The 19,117-nt window shown below is 44.8% G+C and overlaps 1 protein-coding gene across 1 annotated transcript in view; it reads right to left on the bottom strand.

The window, feature by feature from the left end:
- Positions 1–18,107, bottom strand: part of LOC120909293 — a 40,382-nt gene extending 22,275 nt beyond the window's left edge. The window contains exons 1-2 of the mRNA XM_040321037.1: positions 17,826–18,107; positions 2,099–2,227 (exon numbers count right to left, since the gene is read on the bottom strand). Coding sequence (XP_040176971.1) covers positions 2,099–2,227; positions 17,826–18,107 — 411 coding nt within the window. The remainder of the gene's footprint in view (positions 1–2,098; positions 2,228–17,825) is intronic.
- Positions 18,108–19,117: the final 1,010 nt, after the last annotated feature.

Below are 19,117 nucleotides of genomic sequence, written 5' to 3'. Positions count from 1 at the left end.
AAAATTGTGTATCAGCGGAGAGGGACTGGTGTTAAATATGAAAAGCTGTGGGCCCCATGGCTGAACGTCCCGAGTCTGGCCCGATAGATCTTGTGTATGATCGTTTGTTTTAGGTCTGTGTGGGGTTGGGAGCGTGTAAGGTTATGATATGCTGTCTACTTGCTAGAGTGGGTTGATGTTGGTCTGGCATAGTACTTGAAAGCTTTGAAATGTCCACTCGGGGAGGGAATGGGGGCTATTCTATTTATAAGTGTATGGAGGCGTGCTGTACCACACCGACTGTGTTTTTTGCTTATGCTCTGAGTTCTTTGTATGCTCTTTTACTTTTGTTCAATAAAAAACTTTGACTGAGAAAAAAAAATGAATATTTATCAGACTTAAGCCATCCCTGAAGGGAGCATCCAGAAGGTGGCAGACAAAGGTGATTCATATTTGGAGGCCTTTCCAGAGGATTCTTTCCTCTAAGAGAGGGTTCCAGTTCTTCTGGGGATGCTGACCTTGGCAGATAACTAGTGAGTCAAGAAATTGTAGTCTGGGCCTCCGCAGGTGCTGGGCTGAGGTTCTGGAGAAGATTACTAAAGGATTTTTGCTGGAGTGCACTATCCTGGAGTTCTAGTCTTGATTTTGATTGTATTGCCTTCTTTGGGTATGTATATAAAGATTTTATGCATCATAGGCTGGACATAAATTATACTCATAAATCCACTGCATCTAAGTGGCTGAATTACATTCTTCTGAGCCTTGGACAGAGGTAGGCAGGAAGTAAGAACTTGTAGAGGGATGGCTCAGCTTATTGATTGGATTGGAATAAATACTTATAGCGCGCCGAATACGAGTTGTGAAACTCGCGTCTAAGCGCTTACCAACAAGCTGGGGGTATCCAGTTCCCAAGAGCAAAAAGAAGAAACTAGGACATCCAAGTAAAAGAGGGGAACAGACAAGAAAAAACAGAAATATAAAAAGAAGTGGGGGGGGGGTGTCAGGGGCTAGGTGTGTGCTTCTGTTAATTTAAGGGGCTAGGAACCTGGGTGTGTGCTTCTGTTAATTTTGAACTTGTTAATATTAATACTAAAGGCAGAAGTTTTTTTTATCATAATGTATATAGAATACATTATGATAAAAAAAACTTCTGCCTTAGTATTACGATAAAAAAAAAAACCTTCTGTGTGCAGCAGTCCTGCTCAGCCTCCTTAGGCCTCGTACAGACGGACGGACTGTCGCTGAAAACGGTCGTACGCCGACCGTTTTCAGTGGACATGTCCGCCCGGAGATTTCTGTCTGATGGTTGTACACACCATCAGACAGAAATCTGCGCAGTACACGATACAAGGTGACGAGGCCGCGCCGTCGCCGCGACGATGACGCGGCGACGTGCGCGCCCCTGGAAGTTCAATGCTTCCACGCATTGCGTCGAAGTGATTCGACGCATGCGAGGGATGGCGGCGATCGGACAAGTACAGTGAGTCTGTACAGACGACCGAACATGTCCGACGGACAGGCTTCCAGCGGACATGTTTCTTAGCATGCTAAGAAACATTTATCTGCTGCAAAACGGTCGGCTGGACAAATGTCCGCTGGAAACCTGTCCGGTCAGCCGTACACACGACCGAACATGTCTGCTGAAACTGGTCCGCGGACCAGTTTCAGCAGACATGTTCGGTTGTGTGTACGGGGCCTTATACTTACTTGAGCTCCCTCTGGATCCAGCGATGCGCAGGACAGCCTCAGCTGTCAGATACTCTCCTTCATTGGCTGAGGAAGTAGCGGGCACCATTGGCTCCCACTGCTGTCAAAGTCAGTGAGAGAATGAGGTGGTAGAGGGGGCGAGGCTGGGATGGGCTCGGGTGCCACCATAGCAAGCTACTTGCTGTTCAGGCTCTCTGCAGGAGGGAGGGGCCAGGAGCTCTGGCGAGGGACCGGAGAAGAGGATCATCTAGGCTGCTCTGTGCAAAACCACTGCACAGATCAGATAAGCATAACTACAACATAACTAATGCCAAAATGTTTTATGGTTGGTAAAACTGGAAATATTATATTGAACCATTACATGATTTTTAGCAAACTATTTTATTAGCTGGTAAATTAGATTGATACTTACAATTAAACTACTACAGTAGTAAGAATGGGAACTATAGCAATTATAAGCCAAGTAATCCACAATGTTCAGTGACAGTCCAGCAACAGAGAAAACGCATATCAAGATGCTCAAGCAGAGGGAGCCTTGTATCTGTAAAAACATTTAAGTAAAAACTCTTTGCTTAAAAGTTCATCTTAATCTTATTGTATTTTGTTGGTTAACGTCTAATTGTAGCACCCTCCGTGTGTAGGACACTAGACAAATTTAGCTTTGTGTAGAGAGCCAGCCCCATAGGAGCCGCCAGTTAGGATTGGGCTTTGCCTCAACCACTTTAAGGGCTTTTGCCCCCTCTGACACATTAGGTGAATGAAGCATGAAATATTACAGAAAAATCACTGAAAGTAATACATTAGTGCCCAGTTGTAATACTATATCAAAAGAAAAAACAGGTACCAAACGTCTATGCAGAGCTGTACCAGATTTTTCACACTTCAGTTTTAGTAAATCTCCCCCTTGGCATCCAGATCAGCATAGACAGTAGCAAGGTCACTAGAAATGCAGCAGTGGGCAGTAATGAAGCTTGATTTACTTAACACATGATCTTAAAGAACAATACAGCCAAAGTGCATTAATGGCAACTATGCTAGGTCTAGAACAACTGGATGTGCACAGTCCATAAAAATGAAGGATAGGGGAGAAAAGGACAGAGTGGGCTTGCAGGATGGTTCTTCTGCTGGCCATCATTGGGGCCCTTTAAGAGCTGTTGGTGCACTTATCAACAGTTTTATTAAACCAGCATGCAGTTTGGGTGCAGTATAATGTAGGCGAGTACAAGTTTGGTACAGGTACAGTATAGGTGCTGTGAAGATACAGTAAAAGTGTGGTATACTTAGTGTCATGCCTTTAGAAACTCAGGGCCAAATCCACGTACCTCCGCGCATTTTTCCGTCCGGCGTAGTGTATCTCAGATACACTACACTGCCGTAACTTTCAGCGTAATTTTCCGTATATCCTGAAAGAATTTGCACCGTAAGTTACAGCGGCGTAGTATAACTGTGTCGGCGTAAGGGCGCGCAATTGAAATGGATGAGATGGGGGGTGTTTTATGTTAATACGTCTTGACCCGACATCTAAATTACGTTTTTTTTTAATGGCGCAGCGCCGTCCGTGGGGGTATCCAGTGCGCATGCTCCAAATTAACCTGCAACGAGCCAATGCTTTCGACGTGAATGTAATTCTACGCAAAGCCCTATTCGTGAAAGTTTTACGCAAACAACGTAAAATTTGACGCTGGCCCCGACGTCCGGACTTAACATTGAGTACGCCTCATATAGCAGGGGTAACATTACGCCGAAAAAAGACTTACGGAAACTACTTAAAAAAAATGCGCCGGCCGGACGTACGTTTGTGGATTGGCGTATCTAGCTAATTTGCATACTCGACGCGGAAATCAACGGAAGCACCACCTAGCGGCCAGCGTAAATATGCATCTTAGACCCGACGGCATACTAAGACGTACGCAGTCGGATCTAGCCCTGCTTCAGGCATATCTTGTTTTGTGGATACAAAACAAAGATACGCCGGAGCAACCTAGAAGTTACGCGGTGTATCAATAGATACGCCGTCGTAACTTCTTTGTGGATCTGGCCCTCAGTCCTGCTAGCAATGCAAACAATGGGCAGTCCCTCTCAACAGTCCTTGTGGTGTGGCTTTGAACTCTCACTGTAGTAAAGGGAGCCCCTATGTCTCTCCAAAAAATGCCTCCAGAGATTCAGTGGAGGGAAGTAGAGGATGAGAGAATGCTCTGGTCTCCCAGCATCAACTGTGTTTGATGCGATCGCTGTGGTCTGCGCTGCTTCAGGTGTCTCCACTGGTCTGGCCTCTCAGCAGTCTTCTCAGTATGTAGCAGATGTACTCTAATAAATTCCTCAGTGCCAACTGCCAAGAGGAAGACGTTCTTAGAGCAGTCTGTTAAGCTATTCCACCACTCCCCTTCTTTCCACATGGCCCTATGGAAACTGTATTGTAAACGTCAATAAATTTCATTCTGTGATTGATATTTCAGACTACAATTACCATGATCCTCAGTGTTCTGCATAGAAGTCCATGGGCTTTTCTGGCTATAGTTCCTCTCCTCTGCTGACTGTAGGGGATAGTGCAACATAATATTCAGCATAACAGAAGGAATGTTAAAAGTAAACTGATTGTAAAGAGAAATGTTGCCTTCTCCATGTTTCTGTAGCCCAGCACTGTTGAATATTTTTTTTACTTGCTATATTAACAATTAACGCTAACTATCCAATACGAGCTGGTCAGTAGTATCTAGAACTTCTGCATCCTCATTCCAGCATCCTGGTATTTGGTTTGGTTGCTCTGTCCTACCTGCAAGGTAGGTTAAAGTGCAGTCTTTGGGTGGAAACCAAACCCGATTTGAAGCTAGCCAAGCCTGCTGTCTCATGTAGATAGCGTGTGTACTACCTCGATCAGGACCCCCGTTTGTCTGCCCTGCTAGATGGATTCCCTTGTTGACAAACCTGGAACGATATCGACTTTCTCTCTAAACTCTGTCTGCCTTTTGGCTTTTGGGACATTGACCCCCAACTATTCTTAACCTTGCCTGTCTGCCAACCTCAGTACCATTTGCTTTGCTCAGTTTGGCGCATGCCCTGGCATGGTAGCAAGGCACTATATCATTGTGTATAAGTCCTGGGGGCAACTGAGTACCTCTAGTACCACTTATGGGAAAGGGACTGCTATAGGTGAAGAACACAGAAGCTAGCTATCGTGTCTGACCACTTGAGTTAGGGGTAAGCGTGACAAACAGCCAACTCTGGGGGTTTTTAATATTCTAATGGGCTCATGGGTAAAAAGAAAAGAAAACAGGCTGCAAAAAAATATATAAAATGAAGGGTGTCATAACCCTGCCCCTCTTCATTCAGTGCCAATCTCCATCTGGAATACTGTTGGGTATAGACTGAAGAAGAGGATCCAGAAAGTTAAATGACGGGGTCTGAAGACTTTGGAAATTAATAAGTAACGCTATAAAAAATCATAACATACTGTGAGGGTACTCTGTGGAAGGGGAGAAGCAAAATGGTGGTGAGGTGAGCTGGGGATTTAATTACGCAGTAAAGTCTTAGCTTCAGAACACATATAAATGACCAAGTATATAATAGGGGATGAACATCGTATGTTCGATCGTTTTCGTCGAATTATGAACGTTTTGGGCCGTTCGTGCCAAACTTGAGGTGGTGTGTCACAGCCCATAATTCACTGCGGCATCGCAGTGCATTGCTGGATGATGATTGGCCAAGCTTGCACTATGACCCTGCATGCTTGGCCAATCACAGCTTGCAAAAAATGGAGAGCCATAATTGGCCAAAGCCCGGGTGGCTTTGGTCAATTATGGCTCAGGGGTTTAGTACACGCCCCACACTATAAAAGGCAGCCTGCAGGTCGGCCTTGTGTAGTGTGTTGCGGTGGTTAAGAGAGAGAAGACAGAGAGAGAGAGAGTGTGTCATTTTTTGTAGGTAGATAGAGCAGGCAGGCAGGCAAGGCTATTCAGTTAAAGTTACAGTGTGTACTGGATATATATGCATCCCAGGTGTTGTATATATATTTATACACTGTATAGTTTAGCTAGATCCGCTCTTCCTAATTTACTGGCAGGTAGGTGATTGTGCTAGCTGCAGTATTCTCACGTGGTGTACTGCCTGTGTCCTCTGCTGTGTGCACCTAAAGCTATGTGGTGTGTGTACTGCCCGTGTCCTCTGCAGTGTGCACCTAAAGCTATGTGGTGTGTACTGCCTGTGTCCTCTGCAGTGTGCACCTAAAGCTACGTGTGTGTACTGCCTGTGTGCACCTAAAGCTACATGGTGTGTAATGCCTGTTCCTCTGCAGTGTGCACCTAAAGCTACCGTGGTGTGTGGTACTGCCCGGTCCTCTGCAGTGTGCACCTAAAGCTACATGGTGTGTGTACTGCCTGTGTCCTCTGCAGTGTGCACCCTGAAGCTACATGGTGTGTGTACTGCCCGTGTCCTCTGCAGTGTGCACCTAAAGCTACGTGGTGTGTGTACTGTCTGTGTCTGTGCTATTTTTCTAAATGATTTTCATCCATATTGCAGGGACCAGACATTACATTAAAGTCGCAAGCATGTTTAAATTACTTTTTTCTTATAGTAATCTCATTTGTGCAGGGACAGTTCTAAACATGTGCCACTACTATAGACACCCAGCAGGTACGATATTTAAAGGAATTTTTCATTTTTTTTCCACTTTAAGTATCATTAAAAACCACTGCTCCAGAAGAAAACCGACCGTTTTTAAATGTTTTTCCCCATTGTTACACATGTTCCCATGGGGCAAGACACACGGGTTCTCAAACCCGTGTTATGACAATAACTTGCAGATTAGGCTTTAAAATTAGCACTTTTGAATTCGAACGTTCGAGTCCCATAGACGTCAATGGGGTTTCTAAATTTCGCGCGAACACAGTTAAATAAAAATTACAAGAATCTGTAACTGAAAGTAATGCAAAACTGGGGAGGTAACATTTTTTACTAACTTAATAGGTTGTTCAAATTTAACATGTTGGTAGAGTAATGCTTCCATATAGTAACTCAATGTTTGATTAAAACAAATAAAAATGTAAACATTAATAAATAATATCAATATTAATGCACTCCCCCTTCTCACCCCTTCATTAGGGGTAGGTCAGCAATGAAACAAACACACACACAACTGTAGGGGTGAAAAAGATTATATTGTATCATGAATTAACATGAATTGCTTTGTTACAGGCAAGGAAATATTAGCCAAAACAATAATTTGTAGGAGGTAGGCAACCTTTGAGATGGGAGATCTACCGGGACAACATTGAAGAGATCCAAGATGTTTAGGATGCAGTGCCCCCCCCAAGACATTTACTAGCAAACCCCAAATAAAAAGTAAAGACAGCATTAAGAAAACCTGGAAAAGTCTACTAAAAGTAATGTAACTGAAAAAATATAAACTTAGCCCATCTTAAAAGTTAGCTTCAGTGAGAAAATTGCTATTCACTTTGAATCACATTTGGTCACCTCCACAAGTTTGATGCTGGAGTTCATCATGAAAGTAGAACATGTGGTACTGCAAGCTGATCTTGACTAGTTTCAGGCATGGTTATCTGCTCTGATTTCTGGCAAATGTAAGTAGGATGTAGGGCAGTAGTAGCAAGGGCTGGTGTCAGGAGGCAAGGTAAAGGGGGGTCAGGGGTGGGGATCAGAAGTGCATGGTACTGGGAGATCAGGAGGTCACAGTACACAGGGGGGGTCAGGATGACTGGAGTGTCAAGAGGGCTTGGCACTGGAGAGGACAGGAGGGTATGGTATTGGGGGGAAATCAGGAGAGCTGGGGTGTCAGGAGGGCGCGGTACAGGAGGCAGAGGAAGGCATTACGATCACGTAATGAAACAAAAAATCTTAATCCGACTACCGGTGACGGCATTTTCTACGAGCCTTTCAGGTCAGCACCTTGGAGAGTGTAGCTCCACCTCTTCACAGGAAACACTGCGTGACAACGTCCCTTTTAAAAGCAGCTGCTTCCACCATACCGTCAGTTGTTACAGAGAATTCTCCGACATGCTTGGAAGATATAAGCAGACAATTACCAAACCCAACAATTATATTTTACATATGATAACCTAGGGAGGGAAGTAGGCTGTTGTCCTGAAAGGCTCGTAGAAACACTGTCACGTCTAACTAAGGTTTTCTCTCTTCGCCTTTCAGAACAGCACCTTGGAGATGATAACTGAGAACTTACTTCAGGGTGGGACCACTGCCTGTAAAACCTTCATACCAAAGGATTGGTCTGAGGCTGACAGTAGATCCAACCGGTAGTGCCTTATGAAGGTTGAGAAACTAGATCACGTGGCAGCCTTGCATATCTGCTCGGGAGATGCCCTGGCCTTCTCTGCCCCTGATGCTGCCACTGCTCCGGTAGAATGAGGTAAGAATCCCACCGGAGGTTCCAGACCTAAGGAGAGGTATGCCTCTTTAATGGCTTGTTTTCACCATCTTCCAAAGGTACTCTTGGAAGATAGTCACAAAGGGAGTAAAGCTTCCAAGACAAAGAGTGAAGATAATTTCCTAATACTCTTCGTTATCTCCAGAAAGTTTAGAAGACACCTTCTGACTTGTAGAGTGTAGAAGGCTTCTTCTCCGTGCCCCGAAGGTAAGGGGCAAAAGGTAGGGAGAATGATCTGTGTACAGTGAAAGACTGAAGATACTTTAGACAGGAAGGCTGGATCTGTCCTCAAAACTACCCTATCTTGCAGACATCTCATGAAAGGCTCCTTGATTGAAAGTGCTTGTATCTCACTAATTCTACGGACAGACGTCATTGCTACCAGTAGTATAGTCTTTAGAATCAGGAATCTTAACTATGTTTCTTCTATTGGCTCGAACAGTGATTTAGTGAGTCCTTGAAGAACTAAGGATAGGTCCCATTTGGGAAAACTAATAAAAAGGTCTAGGCCTAATTTTTGCCATAGCCCTAAAGAACCTGATTATCAAGGGTTTCTTTTCCCCAAAAAATGATAAAGCAGCTACAGTACCTGCGTCTTGAGAGTACTTGCTGCTAAACCTTTCTCCAATCCTTCTTGGAGAAATTTTTAAATTGAAATAGCGCTAAGGAAATTAAAGTTCTTGTAAACCTTCCAGACTTTGAAGTAGATAGCCCTGGTGACTTTCTTCCTACTTGCAAGAAGGGTATTGATAAGCTTTTCTGCCTCAAGATTTGTTCTTCAGAAACCAGGCTGTTAAACTGAGGTAGGCTGGATCTGGATGGAGAATCTGACCCTGGGTTTTGCTGAGAGATTCATTAAGGTGGAAAACCAGGGTCTCTTCGTCCAGCAAGGAGCTATCAAGATTAGATCTGTGGACTCCGCTCTGAATTTTGCCAACACCCTTGGTATTACAGTAGTTGGAAATGGTGGAAATGCGTAAGACAAATGGAAAGTCCCAATTGTGGGCTAACGCATCTACTCAGAGAGCTTGATCCTGCCTTCTGAAGAAAAAAAAGGCTGTATTTTTTGCCTTTCTTTGGTTTGCAAAGAGATCCACCTGAGGACAACACCAACTTCTGGAGATCGTCTCGAATAACTTCTGGTTTAGAGGCCACGTCTGCTTCTCTTAGTCCCTTCTGCTGAGGAGATCCGCTAGGGTGTTTCTGTGCCTTTCAGATAAACTGTGGGTAGGGAGGCTAAATTGTTCTACGCCCAGCTCAGGGATTTGATGAGCGAGTTCAATCAAGCATTTGCTCCTTGTGCCCCTTTGCTTTGTTAAATCTAAAACTGCTGTCATGTTGTCCGATCACACTTGGAAATGGTTTGTTCCACTAGAACATGGGTGCTCAACCTGCTGGCTCTCAGCTGTTGTGAAACTACAATTCCCATCATTGCCTCTGCCTTTGGGAGGTCAAGCTTGTACTGTGAACAGCTTGCAATGCCTCATGGGACTTGAGTTTCGCAACAGCTGGGAGAGCCACAGGTTGAGCACCCATGCACTAGAACCTGTTGGAAGGAATGGAGGCTTAGGTGGATAGCCTTTAATTCCCTCCAATTTAAAGGACCTTCTTACCTCTGGCTTGGACCAAACCCCTCCAAGTCGGTCTGTTTCTCGAGGTGAGCTCCCCACCCCCATGCGCTCGCATCTGTTAACCTCCGAGTTACCGGAAAAGTCCATAGCAGTCCTTTTAAAAAGGTGTTTCTCTGGTCTCTCCACCACCAAGGTGATCTTTTTGCTCTTGTCCCTATGCTGAAACTTCTTTTCCAGAGGTTCCTGGTATGACCAATTTGTTAGAGTGTTTGCCTCCAGATGACCGAGCATGAAACCTGGCCCACTGACTGAGGAAAATTGCTGCCATCATCAGGCCTAGAACAGACATAGCTTGCCTTACAGAAACCTCTGTGTTGGTTTGAAGTGTCTTCAAAGCCGACTGCATCTTTTCCTCCTTCTCCTGGGGAAGAAAGATTCTTTGTTCTATTGAATCTATTTCATACCCCAGACACCTTACTCATTAAGACGGTACCAGATTTGATTTCTGAAGGTTGAGAAGCCAACCCAAACCTTTTAGATGTGCTTGGGTTACTTGCAGATTGACCTCTACTTGATCCTTTGAGTCGGCATTCAGTAGGTCAACAAGTAGGGTACTATTGGGATCCCCTTCAGTCTCAGGGACTCCAAGACTTCTGCCATCACTTTTGTGAATACTCTGGGAGAGGAGGAAAGGCCGAAGGGCAAAGTTCGGAACTGCAGATATCCAACCCCTCCTCCAGATTGACTGCAAGTTGCAGGAATTTCTGTGATGAGGGTGTGATTGGTATATGGAGATAGACATCCGTCAGGTCGATAGATGCCATTAAGGATGAGCTCCGGCATGTTCACAAAGCCCACGTGCAGAGCTCGTCAGGAGGTCGACACTGCGCTAATCACAGGCAATGAGACATTTTCCAGATGTGCGGATGCAGAGATCGGGAAATGTCTCACTGCCTGTGATTAGCGCAGCGCCGTGCCGACTTCCTGGTGGGCTCTGCACGTGGTCTTTGCGAACACGCTGGAGCTCATCCTTAGATGCCATTTAACATCTGGGGGTGAGTAAATTCTCACAGAATATTGTATCCATCCAAAAATGTTTGTACTTTATGGATTGGTTAAGAATTTTCAAATTGAGAATCAGGCAAAACTTTCCTGATGTTTTTTTGACCAGAAAGATGTGGGAGTAAAACCCTTTCCCCTCCTGATCTTTTGGCACTTGGGAAAGGACACCCTGTTTGCAACAACTCTCTAGAAGAGACTTCATAGCCAGGGCCTTCGCCCGATCCCTTGGCATGTTTGTAATGTAAAACTGACTTGGGGGTATCTGAAAACTCTAGCTGCTATCCCTGGTTGAATAAATTCAGAACAAACTGACTTTTTGTTGCTTTTTTTCCCCAAGCTGGCAGGACGTCCTGTAATCTCCCGCCTACTGGGAGATGGTCGTTGCTTTTTTGGGGTTTGCTCGGGAGGTCAAAAGAGCACCCCTCCTCTGCCTCTTCCTTTATAAAGGGTTCCAGGTAGACATGTGCGATTTGGCTCGTAATAAATGGATTTCCGTACGAATTTATTAGTATTCGTACATTCGGATCAATTCAAACATCCGAAAAGCTGAAAGTACTAAAATACGAAAATTACGGAATTACGAATAAGCAAAATAACGAACAAGCGAAAATATGATTACGATTGGACAAACTTACTAGAATACCAAACACCGAAACAGCAAAAGAACGAAAATGACATCTATAACACACGGTTTACAATCTGTATTTTAAATCCTTTGCCTGTTCGTAATTTCGTATATTCATATTTGTATTCATATGTTCGTATATTCAAGACTTTAAGAGAAAGTCTATCTTAATATGGATTAGCCACGTGTTGAAAATGAAACTAAAATACGAGATTACGAATGACCGCACCGCTATGCATTTACTAAAGTACAAAATTACGAATCCATTCGAAGCACGGTAATAGACACGAATCAACGAAAACAAAACGATGTTACGAATCAACGGAAAAGGCAATCTCACATAAGTAACAATTACTAAATTATGAATAGTGTACCGAATAAACGAAAATTATTATCTAACAAAATTACGAATTTCGAATCAATGAAAATAAATTAGACAGAATTACGAATCATTCTGTATCAACGAAAATAAAACAGTTTGAATAGGAAAACATGCGTCTTACGAAATTACGAATCTACGGAACGAGACAAAACAAAACAAAGAAAAAATAAATTTTTTGTTGTGCACATGTCTAGTTCCAGGGCCTTTTTTGAGTTTGATCCCTTTCTTTATTGGTTTGTTGAAAAGGACGAAAATTCTTCCTTTGCTGCACCACTTTTTAATGTGGGAAATCTTTTTTTTATCTGCCGTCCTATCATTGTCTCCAATTCCAGCCCGAACACCAGGTCTCCTGAAAAGGAAATTTCGCACAGCTTCACCTTAGAAGCAGAGTCCCCTGACCAAGTCTTAAGCCAGAGGGCCCTCCTGGCTGAGTTAACTAGCGCTGAGGATCTGGCTGACATTCTGATGGATTCCGCTGAGGCATCTGCCATATATTTGACCGCTCTCAACAGGGTAGGGAAGGACTTTAACAAATCGTTCCTGGAGGTACCTGCTACCACATGGCCTTTAAGTTCATCTAACCGACACTGTTTCTAGCAACAACTGTAGCAGCCATTGTAGGGTTAAGATTAGATAGGGATGAGTCCCAGGCTCTCTTTAATAGTCCATCTGCTCTTTTGTCCATGGCATCCACAAGAATGCCAATATCCTCAAATGTCAGATTAATCCTTCTAGACACTTGTGAAAAGGCGGCATCTATTTTTATTTATTTTTTTCCAAACTTACGCTTCGTCCTCCTCGAAGGAAAACCTTCTTTTCAGGGCTCTAGAAAAAAAAACTGTCCTTTTTCTGAATCCTTCCATTCCCTTTTAAATGGTATCGGTCAGAACTTTGTGGACAGGGAAGACTATGGGCCAGATTCAGAGAGAGATACGACGGTGTATCTCCTGATACACTGTCGTATCTTAGAGTTAGGCTGGTCGTATCTATGCGCCTGATTCATAGAATCAGTTACGCATAGATATGCCTAAGATCCGACAGGTGTAACTGTGTTACACCGTCGGATCTTACCTGCAATTTAAAAATGGCGTGGGGGGCGTTCTCGCTGATTTACGCTGAGAAATATGTAAATCAGCGAGATACGCAAATTCACGAACGTACGCGGACCCGACGCAGTGTTGTTACAACGTTTCCGTAGCGGGTTTTCCCGGCGTATACTTACCCCTGCTTCAATGAGGCGCAGCCAATGTTAAGTATAGCCGTCGTTCCCCGCGTCGATTTTTAAATCTTTTTACGTCGTTTGCGTACGCCGATTCAGAAACCCGCGCGCCGCAAGTTACGCTCACAGCCGAAACCACTGACGTCCTAGCGACGTCAGTGGGAGCAATGCACGCCGGGAAATTTCGCGGACGGCGCATTGCTCATTTAAATCGGCGCGGGGGACGCGCCTAATTTAAATAGTACACTGCCCCCTAGCCGCGGAATTTGAATTCCGCCGGGGGTTTTACGATCCGCCGCCGCAAGTTTGGAGGTAAGTGGTTTGTGAATTACCCACTTGCCTCTCAAACTTGCGGCAGCGGATCTTTAATCACATAGATCACGCGGATCTAAAGATCCGCTGATCTATGTGAATCTAGCCCTCTGTCTAGTTTTCTCCAGCCCCTGATACATTTTGTCATGTAGTGATGGCTGGGTTTTCCTTAAGGTGGTATAGACTGCTTTGAGCAGTTTATCTACCTCTTTGAGCGTTAGCTTGTATCTAGTCGATCTCGTCTCCTCTTTCTCCTCCTCATCCTTGGAATCAAATGGTTGAGGGGGGAATGCTTTCCCTTTCTTCCTCAGAGACTCACTTTCCATTGATCTGGAAGTGGTCGGAGGGAGACTGGACTGAGAGCTCTGTTCCTGGCTGGAACTCTGGCCTTGATTTTCATAAGGGCACGCACGTCCCTAGGGTCTCTGCTAGTTCTTTTCTTACTGATGAAAAGAGTTCTTTACACTCTTGTGTAAACTCTTCTCTCACTAAACCTGCAATGCAGGATCTGCACAGCGGTTTGGCCCAAGAGTCCCTTAATGGGATTTTGCATGAAGGGCATTTCCTTCCTGTTCTCTCTGATTTGGTGGTGGCTTTCTGTAAAAACAGTAAACAAAATCCCCAGGTCCCCTTTTAGGGCTAAACATATAATAGAGAGAGTACACAGTGCCCAAAGCAGACTCCCCCCAGACTGCCCTAGAGTCTCTCTCCATGATGAACTGCTATTAGAACACATCACTATAGCAGACTGCTGAAGGTCCCAACACACAAAGAAAAAACACCCAGTGAACAGAAAAGGAAAGAGGCTCCACTGCACCTCTTTGACCTGGGCCTCGCCTGGCCATAAATCTGAGCACCTGCATCCGCCATTGTTGCTGATGACTCAGCCTCCTCCAACGTGAACGCCGCATCAGCTGCCTGTGGGCTTTAAATGTCTCCCTCTGCTATGAATGAGTTGAAGGAAGTCCCAGCCAGAGGACCCGCCCCTTCCTCCTGCATTCCAGCAGCCGGAAACCAATTGCTGTTATGCCCCCGGAAGTCTCCGTCCACTGGAAATGATGTCACCCGCCATCTGGGACTCGGTGCCGCCATGCTGAGACCTGCCATGGACACACGCAATGAGCACACCCATGGCCCTCCAAGCACTCTGGGCGGACGACCTCTGACAGACCCTTACTCCTGTGAGCTGGTGAAGGAAGGGACACCGGAGCACTCCCCCTCTCGTTCAGGAAGGAGCTGGGCTGGTCTGAAGCAAAAAATGAACAAAAGTACTTCCAAAACCCCCTCCTTAGAGAGGGCGCAGCCCCTCTGGTTCCCCAGCAGTGCTTCCACCATGGTGGAGGAAACACTAAAACAGACAGCGTGGTGGAAGCAGCTGCTTTTAAAAGGGGCGTTGTCAAATCCCCAAAAAATAGAAGAAAGGGGGGGTGTAATAAAGTGGGAGTACTGAAATATGCACCAATGAGTCCCTTTTATAAGAATCTCTATGAGCATTTGAGCTATACTACATTAAGTGCTGGATAGGCTGGAGTGTTTTTACATTCTAACCAGTTGTACCATATCAATGTGAAATTTAATTCTAACCAGTTGTACCATATCAATGTGAAATTAGTTAGTAGTTATTTTTTCCTCAGCTATTCTAATAATTTCATCAATGTTGTTTATTCTGCGGAACCATTCCTTTTTTGTTGGAGTAACAATTGATCACCAGTGGCAGGGAACGCGGTGTCTTGCAGCATTAATCATGAACATAGCTAACATAGCTAGCTTTTTAGGGATTGAGTTGTGGTGTAATAAATACTGTGCTGGTTCAAGCTTAAGGTTTTCTTAGGTAATTGAGATAATAGTTTCATGTACCATTTCCCAGAACGTCTGGATCAATGAGCAGGACCACCATATATGCATCATCGAGCCTTCCTCTTGTTTGCATCTCCAGAATTTATTGGATATTTGAGGTGAAGATTTATGAAGCAGAGTGGGAGTTCTGTATCATCTGGTAATGATTTTGAAACCACACTCTTGGGTGGCTACATTTAGAGAACCTTTGTGAGCATGTATTTAGATTGTCTCCCAATCTGTAGGTGTTAGGTTAATACCAAGTTCCCTTTCCCATGCTTTAAATGCCGTTTTGGAGAAATCTGTTTGACCCTCAAATAGTGAGTTGTATAGGGTGGAAATTACCGTATTTATCGGCGTATACCGCGCACTATTTTTCCCTGAAAATCAGGGCAAAATCGTGGGTGCGCGATATACGCCGATACCCGCTTTCCCGCGCCAAGTTTGAATACTGCGCCGACATATACCGAGCGCAGTACACTCGTGTATAGTCGGGCAGTCTCGGCTACACTCGCGCTCACGTCCTGTACGTCCAGGACGTCAGCGCGAGCATTGCCGACTATACGCGAGTGTACTGCGCTCGGTATATGCCGGCGCAGTATTCAAACTCGGCGCGGGAAAGCGGGAAACGAGCGAGGAGGACGCTGCAGAAGGATGCCGGACCCGACGAAGAGGACACCCGAAGCCGCAGACAGGCGCCGGACCCGACGAGGCCGCCGATGGACGCCGTGCAAGACACCAAACTGTAAGTACAAAAATATTTTTTTCACAGGAATTTCTGGGCAAATTTAGGGGTGCACGCTATATGCGGGAGCGCGCTATACCCCAATAAATACGGTATGTGTCTTTGAGGAGTCTTTTTTTTAAACATAATTGTTCTAGAGTTGTAGGGGCCTAGACCAAAGTGGATAGTTTCTCTTCTGGACAGGAAATGTTTGATTTGTATATATTGTCAGTATGAGATTATATTTGGGCTGATTTCCTTATTTAGATCATGTCTAGATAGGAGTGATCCTGTTTTCTAGATAGGACTGATCCGGTTTTAAAGAAATGTTTGGTCAAAATATCTTTGTGAGGCCAGGAAGTATTAAGGAAATTTTGTTCTGTACCTGGTGGGAAGTTCGGGTTGTTCTTAAGTGGGGTAAGTGGACCAAGCCAAGGTGAAAGTATTATCAGGGTTGAAAGAATATCGAAAGATCTTGAGCGTGGGACCAATAAGTGGGTGATTTTTAGCAACTATGAGGTGGTGTTTTGGGTGTATCAATGGAAGGGATCGAACTGGTTGGGAGAGTTGTGCGTGTTCCAAGGAAACCCAGTCTTTAACTGTTTTGGCGAGAATAGTGGACTGGAACATTCACCAAAGGGCTGCCTGATGATATTTACGGAGATCAGGAAGAGCAATTCCACCTTTATTTTTTGGTAGGTTCAATCTAGAAAATTAAATTCTGGGTGGGTTGTCTCTGGGACACCTCTAATTCTTATATTATAGTGTCTTCCTCAGTTGTCGAGGTCCTCTAAGTGGCGGTGGATATCTATTATGTGGATAGATGTGTATCTGAAGTTTTTTGTACCTGTTTAATGGCGTCTGCATGGCAGGCTGTGGCCTGCTCCACTGCTCCCATCCTTCCTGATATGCTCTGTATATGTGCTTTGAGATCTGCAATGGCTGCCTTTATTTTGTGGGCTACAGCCTGAAGATCTGCTAGGCACAGCGGTTGGGAGGGATGTGGAGATTACACCATCTGAGGAGCATGATTCGCTGTCCCCTGCACGCCGTCCGTGATGGTACTGGAGCTGCTGAGTGGGGTGGGAGGCTTAGGCAAGGCTGCGGCTGTGGGGCCTTCTCCCTGCGATGCCCGGAACATTGCAGGGATGTTATTTATCTGTTGCTGCGGCATGTCCTGCAGTCTGCGGGAGGCAGAGGAGCTCCGATCCCTCTTTCCCATGTTTGTGTGGGGTTTCTTCCATTCTCAAGCTCAGTTTAGCTGGTCCTGTGTGCCAGGGGTCCTGAGCTAAGCATCCATCTATGCCCGGAGTTAGGCCACGCTCCCAGTATCTTTGTAGCACTTTCAGAAAACGCAACAAAAATACGGGATCTAATAGAAAGTCTATAGAAAGCTCAGGTTGACCACATGAAAATTGTGGGTATACCTGGGTTATGGTTTAGCCACAGTGTGAACCTCATCTCACTCTACCTGCGAAATTTGAATGACCTACAGTATGCAAGATAACAAAAAAGTCATGCCTACTTTTGCATTACTTTCAATACAGCCCTAATAATAATAATACTTTATATAGAGCTATCATACAGTAAATACTTAGATCTGTTCAGACATTAGCCTCCTATAATCTTTAGCACAGCACCACATCAGTGCTTTGCAGTACTTAAAATTAACTGTTTGAAAAATAAGATGACAAGAGAGCACTGATTTTTACATTCATTGTCCAGTAACAGGCAGTGTTTAAGTTTGTGACCAAACCGTATTGCATAACTGCAGTAGAGAAAAGTGAGGTCACTAACTTAACTGTGCTGTTGAACTGAAGACTGACTGACCACAATTACAATTCCTTAAAGAAAGAAGTGTCTATTGAATTTGCCAGCATCTACCCAACAGTGAAATATCATTTATGGATTTACTGAACCTATAGTTTTGTTCTTTTAATTATTTTATTTTTTATTCATTAAATTATGGTTTATTAATCACCCAACTACATACTCACATCTCTTTAGGACTTACCCCCATTACTTTTGGTTTACACTTTAGGTGAGGCATAACACTTCCAGGAAGAACATTTTGAGACTGAGCCATAGAAGGTATTGTAGCAGCAGAATAAATGTTCCACTGTTGAGACTTCATGGAAGTAATTGGTGCTCCATTGCAGATGTTCCATGCTGGGTTGGCAGAAGGAACATTAGAGGAATAAAGGGGATGTTCAGAGGGAGAAATGCATTCATAAAGTGAAGGGTCCATCTGATTCGAAGCTTGCATTTCAAACTGCTGGTTCACTTGCGATGACATCTTAGTAATTTACTGTAATACAAATATACAATTAAAACAGGACATTTTGATGGTGAGCGCATATTTTAAGATTGTGCAAGTTTCCTTAAAACACTTAAAGAGAACGTCCATGAAAAATGGAAGCCCCCCCAGTCACCTGCTTGCTTTGAATCCCTCTAACATTAATTCTCATGCGCCTCTTGATAAAACCACTTTAGCTGAAATCACTCTGCTCATCCTTAATAAATAGGCTTTGTTGATTGATGTGCTTTAATGCTCTTGTGAAAATAATTTGTTAATATGATAAATCTCTGGGAACACATGACATCACCTTACACATGTGGTGTATGACATTACATTCATCTTTTCTTAAAAATAAAATATATTTTTTGTCAACAGCAAATGAGCTTAAAGCGGATGTGCCACGGGGTAAAAATATTAAAAGCCAGCAGATACAAATACTGCAGCTGCTGACTTTTAATATTAGGACACTTACCTGTCCTGGAGTCCAGCGCTGATCGCAGCAGAGCACGAGCGATCGCTCGTCTCTCTGCTGCTCCCCCCGCCATCCACGCTGAGGGAACCAGGAAGTGAAGCGCTGCGGCTTCACTGCCCGGTTCCCTACGGCGCATGCGCGAGTCGCGCTGCGCCCGCCGATTGGCTCACACGCTGTGTGCTGGGAGCCGAGTGTTCCCAGCACACAACGGGCGACAGACGGGAAGTCAGAAAAACCCGTCTTTCGCCCGTAGCGTGTGGCCGGAAGTGGGTGCAAATACCTGTCTTTAGACAGGTATCTGCACCCCCCTCCCCCCTGAAAGGTGTCAAATGTGACACCGGAGGGGGGGCGGGTTCCGATCAGCGGGACTCCACTTTAGGGTGGAGAACCGCTTTAATGCTGAACAGTGTATGCCCAACATGAGGCACATGACATCATAAGCTTCATCTCACACATGCAGGGCCGCCATCAGGGGGGTACAGGCAGTACCCCTGTAAGGGGCCCGGAGGCCCATAGGGCCCCATATGGCAACTCC

The sequence above is a fragment of the Rana temporaria genome, chromosome 8 (assembly GCF_905171775.1).
Source record: "Rana temporaria chromosome 8, aRanTem1.1, whole genome shotgun sequence".
In the NCBI taxonomy this organism is placed as follows: domain Eukaryota; kingdom Metazoa; phylum Chordata; class Amphibia; order Anura; family Ranidae; genus Rana; species Rana temporaria.
Note: the sequence above shows the minus strand (reverse complement) of the source record. Positions and strands in the feature narration are given on the sequence as shown.